The sequence below is a fragment of the Galeopterus variegatus genome, unplaced genomic scaffold (assembly GCF_000696425.1).
Source record: "Galeopterus variegatus unplaced genomic scaffold, G_variegatus-3.0.2 Scaffold3617, whole genome shotgun sequence".
NCBI classification, from domain to species: Eukaryota; Metazoa; Chordata; class Mammalia; order Dermoptera; family Cynocephalidae; genus Galeopterus; species Galeopterus variegatus.
The window spans coordinates 35,531-46,208 of record NW_007729728.1 but is presented as its reverse complement, the minus strand read 5'-3'; the positions used below and the strand labels follow the sequence as shown (position 1 = coordinate 46,208).

Below are 10,678 nucleotides of genomic sequence, written 5' to 3'. Positions count from 1 at the left end.
CTATGATTATCCCCAAATAAGAAGTTTAATTTTTAAAAAATGAGCTCGCCTTTTTTTTTTCTTCCCCCCCCCCCCCCCCCCAGAAAAATTAAGGAAAGGTAACTCTCTAGGAGCCAAGCTTTGTTCACTGGAATATTGGCTATGGATTAGGCTCAGAATTCTATTCAGCCTTTCCAGACACTTTGCAGAGGAGTATGTAATTTAGTATGGCTTTCGTGACCCAGAGAGATGCCTGGGTGCAGGTTTCCCATGGACTTATTGTGAGAATAGAGAGATCTTCTTTTTTCATAGTAAATGCACACAGTGAGCTAAGTCCTAGGCATAAAAGGCTGTTGCTAGAATAGCTGACTCTTCCCCTGTGGGTTCTTATGGTCACTTCTTCCAGCCAGATTATGTGTTTACTAGAATGTGGTTCAGAGTTCTGACACCCAGAGATGAAGGTGCATGTTTTCAGCACTCCCAGGAGTTCCCTGCCTTTAGGTTAGGTTCAGAAAGTATCTATCTAACCTCTTTTTTGGAAAATGGAGAGACACATACACAGCTGTCCCTGGCAGACCATAACCCCCCAAATAGCTTATAATCAAGACATAAAAATCTGAATCACCCAACACACTTTGAAGTCTAAAATCCTTTCTAATCAGATTATGTCTTAAATATAATAAATTTTCAAATCAAGCAGAAAAGGAAAATTTAAATCAGACACACTAAAAATCAAGTACACACCATGTACGTGGGGAATCAGAGGAGACAGAACCCCCTTCCCTCTAGTACAGTTGCCTTTGGATGGGAGCCTCTTCTTCAATGGACCTGTAAACACAATAACTGACTCAAATTTAGTCCATTTTTTCTTATTAACGCACTATTTTCCTTGGAAACTTTTCTAGTTATGAGTTCTGTCGGTTCTTGCTGCAAAATGTCAATCTTAGTGTAACCAGAAAACACTGGCAGCTCCTACACCTAAAATCATATGAGGAGAAAATATCTCTTACACAGGAGGAGAGAATTTGGTACGGGACCATACACCTTTCAGCTACCTGTTGGGTTCAGGTCTCAGCAACATCCATTACAGGAAAAAATGCACAAATTAAAGAGGTTTTCATTTTGTTTGTGTTCCAGGAAAGGGTCAATACAATTTTATTACTAAAGTTTGATACAGCTGGAAGATGGTAAAGTGAAAGTGTCCATCCTAACCACCTGGATTCACACCAAGCCACTTACAGCTCCCAAACCAGCAGACCCAAAAAGAGAACTCAGTAAGCTCACTGCTGATTCATTTTCATAAGGCTATTGTATTGTGACTTTATTCAATTCTCAGAAACAACTTGTTTCTAAAATTTCAAAACTTGCCTTGAATAGGTAAGGTGGTAAAGAAAAGTTTCTCTCTATCTTTTCTCAGGTATCAGAAAATTCAAACAAAATAATGCATTGTGAACAGCAATTATTAAATCTGATTGGCAACTTTTTTATTCTAAGCTTAGAGATTTTGTATTCTTTGATTTAGGTAAATTAGGCTTTCCATAAATGTTGTGTGAATTGAATTCATGTAAGACCAGTGAGTAGAAAATCAAGGAAGATATTTTTCAGCACAATATAGAAAATTAATTTGAGTTTTCAAATAGTGAAAGATACTGAATTAGAAAGTAATTTTCACCCATCTAGGTGAAAATAGCATAAGCTAGATTACCACATGCAGAGATTCTGTAGAGGAGATTTCCACCACGGTGGGAAATTGAACTAGATGACCAAGAAGCTCCCTTGCCCTCCAAAGCTCTGTCATCCTATTTCTGAAGTTTCATCTTGGACAGAGCATCCCTCAGAGCCTGGTGGACTTGCTTGTTCCGCAGAGTGTAGATGACAGGGTTCAACAGCGGGGTCACCACTGTGTTCACGAGGGCAGCCTCTCTGTTAGAGTTCAGCCTGTTCGTTTGCTTTGGTTTCACATATATGAAGACGCAGCTGCCATACATCAGAGAGAGGACAATGAGGTGTGACGAGCAGGTGGAGAAAGCTTTCTGTCGCTCCTTGGCTGACGGGAGACGCACGACTGTGACTACTATGTTGCTGTACGCAATGATGGTTATTATGAGGGATGTAAAGAGGACAAAGAAAGCCAGGCCAAAGAACAACCTTTCAACAGATGTGGTGTCAGAGCAGGAGAGATTAGTCAAGGGCCCAAAATCACAGAAGAAATGAGGGATGACATTGGGGCCACAGAAGGATGACTGGGAAAGCATTATGACTGGAACTACCATGAGGAGGAATCCCAAAGCTAAGCAGGCAGTGACCAGGAGGAAACACATCCTGGGGTTCATGATAGTCGGATAATGCAGAGGTTTGCAAATGGCCAGGTAGCGATCCAGGGATAATACAGCCATTAGGAAGAAAACAGCTGCCCCCAGGAAAAGGAAGACAAAGGCTTGCGTGAAGCAGGCAGCAAAGGAAATTGTTTGCCTCCCTGACAGAAAGATGGTCAGCAATTTAGGAATAACTGTGGTAATAAAACAGCATTCACAGAAGGAGAAACTGCTGAGGAAGGAGTACATAGGTGTCTGCAGGCGTCGGTCAGCCCAGGTAATGGTGATGATGAGCGTGTTCCCCATGATGGAGGCCAGGTACGCCAGCAGGTGCACCAGGAAAAAGACATTGCCCAGGTGCCGGACAGCAAGAAACTGCTGAGGAAGGAGTACATAGGTGTCTGCAGGCGTCGGTCAGCCCAGGTAATGGTGGTGATGAGCGTGTTCCCCATGATGGAGGCCAGGTACGCCAGCAGGTGCACCAGGAAAAAGACATTGCCCAGGTGCCAGACAGCCGGAAACCCCTCCAGGATGAACTCCTGGACTGCTGACCTGTTCCTTACATCCCCCGTCCTCACCTGTTCCATTTCTTCAGCCAGCTCTCACTGAGATATCTTGCAGTGTCATGACTGAAGAACAGAAAATTTTCTTTTATTAAACATGTGAAATACCATAGGTGTGGCAATTGGACTTATTATCTTAAAACGTTATATTTTATATGTAGTTTTTGCCTGATGTTAAGTAAAAACAAGTTATTTTAATCTATGAATATCTTTATACTGCATGCAGCTTAATATCCTAAATAAATAAGAACTGTGCATGTAACTACCAGTCTTCATAAAGGATAATGTAACCTTAATATTATCGGTCATTTTCCTATACAGTCTATTGCCAAGGAGAAAAAAACAAAAACCTTCTTTTAGTTGTGTAAATGATTATGCAACATACTCCTGGTAAGATTACATATCATGCAGCCACAAGATGAATATTGCAAGAGGAAAATTGTAACTTTGAAAAAAACTTATGGTCATGGAAGTCTGTCATCCCACAAAAAATATTCCTTCATCATGTCTTGAGGTCTGTTTCCACATTTTGGGCCATAACATCATTAGCAGGAAAATTCTCTGTAGCCCCAACTGCAGCCCTCTGAAGTGAGTTAGATTAGAAGAGTCATTTAACAACCTCAACTTTTTTTTTTTTTTTAAGCTCTTACAACGAGAAAATGGAGGGGACACATCTGGGTGGGAGGGGGGAGAGGGAGGAGGATGGGAGGTTTTGGTGATGGGACACAATAACTAACTACATTGTATATTGACAAAAAAAAAAAAAAAGAAGAGTCACAGACCAAGTCTAATTGGATTGTTAGAGACAGCCCAGCCACTTTGATCTAGAGCCTGAGATGGGTCAGTAAAAGAGGAGCATTTTCCCTTCATCCCATGCTAAGTGGTCGGTACAGGGGAGAATTTCTGTCTTCTGATCGTCCAGTCTATATATTTAAGGAATGCCTCCCAGAAGATAGAAAGGTTGCATGGCTTGACTCCAGTGATGATTTTCTGATTCGTTCTGCCTCCTATTGTCTACCTAGGTAGAATAAATATTCTCTTTCACCCTTTAAATCCATAAGCTTCTCTTATGTGAGCGTTTGTCACTCTGGTCAACTAGTGGTCATCTCAGATCTCTGAACTAGTTGCCTGATTTAGCCAAGCCCAATATTCCCACTTTTTTAGTGGGTGAGGTAAGCTTTGAGGCAGAACAGACTCTGCCTCAGTACGCAGCAAATGAATGGCAAGGTGACCCAGTCCCAGTAAGGCCACATACTCACCCACACGCAGCTCTCAGAAACCAGAGCTTTATCTCCTGCTCTTTCACTCTTCCAAAAAAAACAAGATGCTGATCTAGGCAGTTAGAAATGTAAGAAAATAGACACTTACATTTGAGATGTCCCTAATTTGTCCCAGAGAAAAGTTTAACTTGTGCTTTGTCTGTTAAGCATCCGTCTTTAGAGAAGCCAGAGGTTTCCAAAACTGGAATAAGCCAAACTGATAGCTCCATGTCAGCTGGACATAGCTGGATAAAATTCTGGAAAAGAAAGGAGAGCACATACTTTCACAGTGTTTTGCTGGAACTTGGGAGTGAGTTCACCCAGAATTCCAAAAAACTTTCACACCCTCCTTGCTGGCCCCAGGTCCCCCAAACCCCCATCCTGCACCATCTAGCACCAGCAAGAGACCCTACTTGCTGGGAAAATACTCCAGGGCAGTGTGGAAGATGACAGCCTCCTCACTCAAACTGCTCCCTTGTACGCAGAAAGTGCTTCTCTGAAATGCACTCCAGGGCACCAGGCTTGCCACTCCCCCGTCTCTCCATTGGGAGCAGAACTGAAAGTGCTATAAATTGGCCCCATCATATGTTTAGCATTGGACTGTCTCTTGACACCAATCAGGGTCCAACAGGGCCAGTGGACAGACCCCAGACACACCAGATGTCATTACAAATAGAGCAAAGCCATCTAGAGACCACTGTCCCTCTAGGGTCCCCGGTGGCTACTAATTGGACACTGTTGGAAATAGCAAATTCTCACACAAACATCACAGTTACTCTTTCATTATGTACGCAGATATATGGACTCCCAAATGTCTGAGTTCTCTTCCATGAAAATCTTTAAAAGTGGCACCCATACAGTTCCCCCAGGGTTTATTAAGTTCCAAATTGCGTTATGTTACTAAGGGGCTGAAAGGTTAAGCAGGGAACTTGGACCCCCATCTGGAAGTAATGAGGTGGAGCATCCCCTTCCTCTGCCTGAGCAGAGTCAAAGAAAGATAAAATACAAGGTTTAGATAAGAGCCAGAGTCTCGTAACATAATACCCAAAATGCCCAGGTTTCAGTTGAAAATCATTTGTCATACCACAAACTAGAAAGATCTCAATTTGAATTTAGAAAGTTAACCAACAGACACCAAAATTGAGATGACAGAGATATTAGAATTATATGACAAAGAGTTTACAGCAGCAAACATGCTTGATACAAATTTTGAGAATACTAGAGGTGGGATGAGGGGGGTTAGGGAGAAACTGGTTAATGGACACAAAGAATGATTATGTTTTGCAATGTTGAATATGCTAGTTATCCTGATGTGATCATCACATATTGTACACAAATACCAATAGTCAACTCTGCACCCACAAATATGTATAATCAATTATGTTTCAATAAAAAAAAAATAGAAAGTGTCAGCCAAAAAAAAAAAAGTTTTTGCCGAGAAGTCAAAGACATAAAGGAGAACCAAATGAAAATTTTGGAACTGAAAAATACAATAACTGAAAATTTAAAAACTCAGTGGATGAGCTCAACAGCAAATGGAGGGAATAAGAAAAACAATTAATAAACTGGAAGACAGGACAAGAGAAACTACCCAATCTCAGTAATAGAAAGAAAATAGACTGAGAAAAAGTAAATAGAGCCTCATGGACCTGTAGAGCTATAACAAAAGATCTAATATTCATGTGATTGGAGACTGTAAAAGAGGAGAAACAGGGCAGGGCTCTTCCCAGGACTGGTGAAAGACATAACCTATAGAATCAAGAAGGTGGATGAATCTCAAGCAGGATAAACCCAAATACCCACACCAAGACACACTTAGTCAAATTTCTGGTAATTAAAAATAAACATTATGAAAGTAACGAGAGAAATAACACATTACCTATGGGGAAAAAACAATTCAAAGGACAGTGGGTTTCTCCTCAGAAACCATGGAGGCCAGAAAAAAGTGGCACAATATTTTTTAAGTGCTGAAAAAAAAGAACTGTCAATTTATAGAATTCTATCTCCGGGATTCTATATTCAATGAAAATATTCAGAAATGAAGGAGAAGTGTATTAGTCCATTTCTGTTGCTTATAACAAAATACTTGAAACTGGGTGATTTATAAAGAAAACAAAATTTATTGCTTACAGTTTATGAGGCTGAGAATCCAAAGTCCAGGGAACACGGCTGGTGAAGGTCTTGGTGGTAGCAACAGTGACAGCAGGGTATCACACTGCAAAAACGGTGAAACAGAGAGAGATGGACTCCCCTCTCTCTTCTTTTAAAGCCCTCAGAACCGCGCCCCTGACCACCATTTTTAATCCATTCACTACTGCACAGTCCTACAGTCCAATCACCTCTTTAAGGCTCCACCTTTCAATCACCATAATAGGGTTTCTCACCCTTTTAACAGCCACAGTGGGTGCTAAGTTTCTAATACATAAAACTTAGGGGATACAACTCAAGCTTCAATGAGTTTTGGAGGGACGTAATTCAATCCTCTACAGGATATAAAGACATTCTCAGATGAAGGAAAACTAAGTTGTTACCGGCAAACCCATCATAAACGAATGGCCAAGGTAAGTTCTCAAAACAGAAAGGAAATAGTAACTAGAATAAGCACTAAAAATGCTGTACAAAGAGATATACTCAAAACCACTACAGATAAATGAAAACAGAATTCTAAAAATTAAAAAAAAAAAAATTCAAGTAACCCACATGAAGGCAGGGAAAAGAAAATAAGTAAGTGAAATACAGAGGAAAAAGTAGAAAACAAAAAACAAAAAGGCACACTTAGACCCTAAGAAATAAAAAGTACACAATTACAATAAATGTGAATTGTCTAGATACACCAACTAAAAATAAATTGGTGAAGCAGATTAAGAAACATAACACAGCTATGTCTACAAGCACCCACCTTGAATATAAAAATATAAATAGTCTGAAAGAAAAAGTATGGGAAAAGATGTTTCATGCAAATGTTTATAAAAGGAAAGCAGGAGAGGCTATATTAATATTAGATAAGCAGGCTTCAAAACAAAGGAAATTACCAGCCGCAGCTAGAGACATTATATAATGATGAAAGAGTCAATTCACCAAGAAGATATAGCAATCCTAAATGTGTGCCCCAAACAGAACTACAAAAGATGTGAAACAAAAACTGATAGAACTGAAAGGAGGAAAAGACAAATCCACCATTATAGTTGGAGATGTCACCATCTGTCTCTCAACAATTGATAGAACAACTAGACAGAAAATCAGCAAGGATATAGAATAACTCAACACCACCACCAATCAACAATCTCTAACTAACTATTATGGAATAGCCCACTCAACAACAGAATTCACGTTCTTTTGAAGCGCCTACCATACATATACCAATCACATAGACCATACTACATAGAATATAGACCAATCATATCCCGTGCCACAAAACAATTCATTTTATGAAGCTAATATTACCTTGGCACCAAAACCAGATAAAGACAGTACAAAAACATACTAGAGGTCAATGTACCTCATGAATATAGATGCAAAACTCCTTAACAAAAAAGTAGCAAATAGATTTCAGTGATATTCATATACAAAGAATTATGCACCATGACAGTTAGGCTTATTCCAGGGATGCATGGCTGGTTCAATATTCAAAATTCAATGTAATCCACAATATTAAGAGACTAAAGAAGAAAATTCACATGATCACATCACTGAATGCAGAAAAGCACTTGTCAAAATTCAACACAGTTTAAAACTCTCAGAAAAATAGAAGTAGAAGAGAACTTCCTCAACTTGCTAAGAAGCATCTACAAAAAACCCACAGATAACATCATACTTAATAGTGAAACACTGAATGCTTTCCCTCGATGACCAGGAACAAGGCTAGGATGTTCAGTTACTATTCTTACTCAACATAGTATTAGAAGTCCAGTTAGTACAATAAGACATGAAAAGGAAATAAAAGACATATAGATCCAAAGGAAAAAAAATGATACCATCCCTACATGCAGATGACATGATTGTTTACTTAGAAAATCCCAAGGAATTTAAAAAAAAAATACATATTAGCACTCCTAGAACTAATAAGTGAGTTCAGTAAGGCTGCAGGATACAAGATTAATATTCAAATATCAATTGCATATCTGTATACTAACAATTAACATAGGAACATTGAAACTAAAAATACTATCTACAATCACTAAGTAAAAATGAAATACTTCAGTGTGAATCTAACAAACCATGCACAAAACTTGTATGCTGAAAACTATAAAATGCTACTGAAAGAAATCAAAGATCTAAATATTGTAAATGGAGAGATATACCATGTTCATGTATTTAAANCTCTCTCTCTCTCTCTCTCTCTCTCTCTCTCTCTCTCTCTCTCTCTCTCTCAACTATCTATCTTTCTTTTTAATAGCCCTTTTCTCACTTCCTCCCCCAAGACTCTGTCTTCCATCCACCAGTAAGCACCAAATTCCTGTTATTTTCTTAGACAAAGAATTCTTTTTCCACTCATTCTTCATGATTTCATTTGTAGCAAAGGCAGAGAAGATAGGAGGAAGCATTCACCCTTCACAACCCAAAGAGGATTATTGTGGCAGATGGGAATATTGCTCCCAATTCGTCACTTTTCCTGTAATAATTACATAGCCTTGCCCTTTGCCATGCAACATTGCAGTGCTTTTATGCAATATACTTAGGAGGTTTGACAATTTTTACCAAACCTTTAAGGAATAAATAATTCCTACTCTAAACAAACCCAAGGAATGACAAAAGAAGTAGGTGTTCCCCAATACTTTATGAGGCTAGTATGATACTGATACCAATCATGGACAGTAGAAGAAACATTTTAGGAGAGATTCACTTAAGAAATGAAGTATATGGGCTGGCCAGTTAGCTCAGCTGGTTAGAGCATAGTGCTAATAACACCCCATCAAGGTCCAGGGTTCGATCCCTATATCAGCCAGTGACCAAAAGAAAAAGAAAGAAAGAAATGAAGTATAAATATACCAAGTTAAATGTTATTTAATTAATCCTGTAATATTATCATCAAGTGGAGATTATTCTAGAAGTGCAACATAGCTCATCCTTAGAAATTCCATCAATGGGTTCTAGGCAAAGGTGACAGACTAAACTAATACATGTGTTTACTTTTTTTTACCTCCCAAAATCCTATTAAAATGACAATAAAAAGGGTTTTTTTACTTGATTTTTCTTTAGGTATTTACCCAGATGAGAACAGAAAAGGGGATGCAATAACAAAATTATGGAAATTTGAAAGCAGATGGACAAATGGTAACCAATTTAGCATACTGGACAAAAGGTGAATTTTAAGCCAACAAAGAGAAAGCTGAGAGGCAACAAGATTTATAGAACAAAACTGTGAAAACCCTCATAATTGGGGCACAAAGAATCTCTGAACATAGGGTGAAAGTGGAACTAAGAACAGAGATTATTGAAGAGTTTGTTATAGAGAACATTCCCCAATCACACAACCGGATTACTGTCCTCACCCACCTGAGCAGGAGACTAAAAGCTTATTCTCTGGAGAGAGTAAGGAGGCTTATGGACTGGAGAAAGCCAGGCAGAGAAGGTAACAGTGGGGAAACCTGGACGATCAACTGAAGGTTTATACACTCAGAGTTGAGGTTTCTAGCTTTCTTTTATCATTTGGAACTAGAATGTTGCCAGACAAGCCTATACCCTTCAGGCAGTAGATGGGAAAACACTTCTCTTCAGAATTTGACTAGCCCATAAGTAAAGACCTAAAAATACTTATATTATAGGAGCTTCTTAAAGAAATGGCCCAGCCAGATCACTGTACAGAACCTATAATTAACAAGACACACCACACACGCACACACACTCACTTGGAGATTTTAAGCAGCTTTTATTTTAAAGTGTACAATTCAGTGGTTTTTTAGTACATCAACAGCATTGTGCCACCATCACCACTATTTGAGTCCAGAAAATTTTCTTCACCCCATTATGAAACCTGTATCCATTAACAGTCACTCCCCATTGCCCTCTCCCCCAACCCCTGGCAACCATTAATCTACTCTGTATCTCTGTGAATATGCCTATTCTGGACATTTTGTATAAATGTAATCATACAAATAGAAAAACTGTGGTCTTTTGTGTCTGGCTTCTTTCACTTAACATACTGTATTCAATGTTTATCCATGTTATAGTATATATCACTACTTTCCCCCTTTTTATAACTAAAAAATATTCCATATGAAAAATTATTACTAAGATTTTACATGAGATATTGGCCTTCGTGGGACATGGGGCTTTTAAGCCAAGGTGTATGCCACAAGCTCTAATCTCTCCTTACACCCGAGGTGTCACTGGTGAGCCAAAGATAATAAATAGCTCAGGGATGGCTACATGAACTGCTGCAAGGACTACTCCTGAAGGGAATGGGTGACACTGTCCTTCATGCAAGCCATGGTTCCTGTTACATCCTTCTAGGTGAATCTCATGTCAAGCATGGCCAATGGTCTAAATGCCTAGTGAGTCTGAGTGCTGAGTTGGCCATTGCAATGTTACATCTTTAATTTAATAGTGCCAGGAGATTACT

At 39.0% G+C, this 10,678-nt stretch overlaps 1 protein-coding gene across 1 annotated transcript in view; it reads right to left on the bottom strand.

Annotated features, from left to right (window-relative positions):
• LOC103601176 (olfactory receptor 2AP1-like) overlaps positions 1-2,881 on the bottom strand; it is a 30,935-nt gene extending 28,054 nt beyond the window's left edge. Inside the window, exons 1-2 of the mRNA XM_008585557.1 lie at positions 2,807-2,881; positions 1,781-2,669 (exon numbers count right to left, since the gene is read on the bottom strand). Coding sequence (XP_008583779.1) covers positions 1,781-2,669; positions 2,807-2,881 — 964 coding nt within the window. The remainder of the gene's footprint in view (positions 1-1,780; positions 2,670-2,806) is intronic.
• Positions 2,882-10,678: the final 7,797 nt, after the last annotated feature.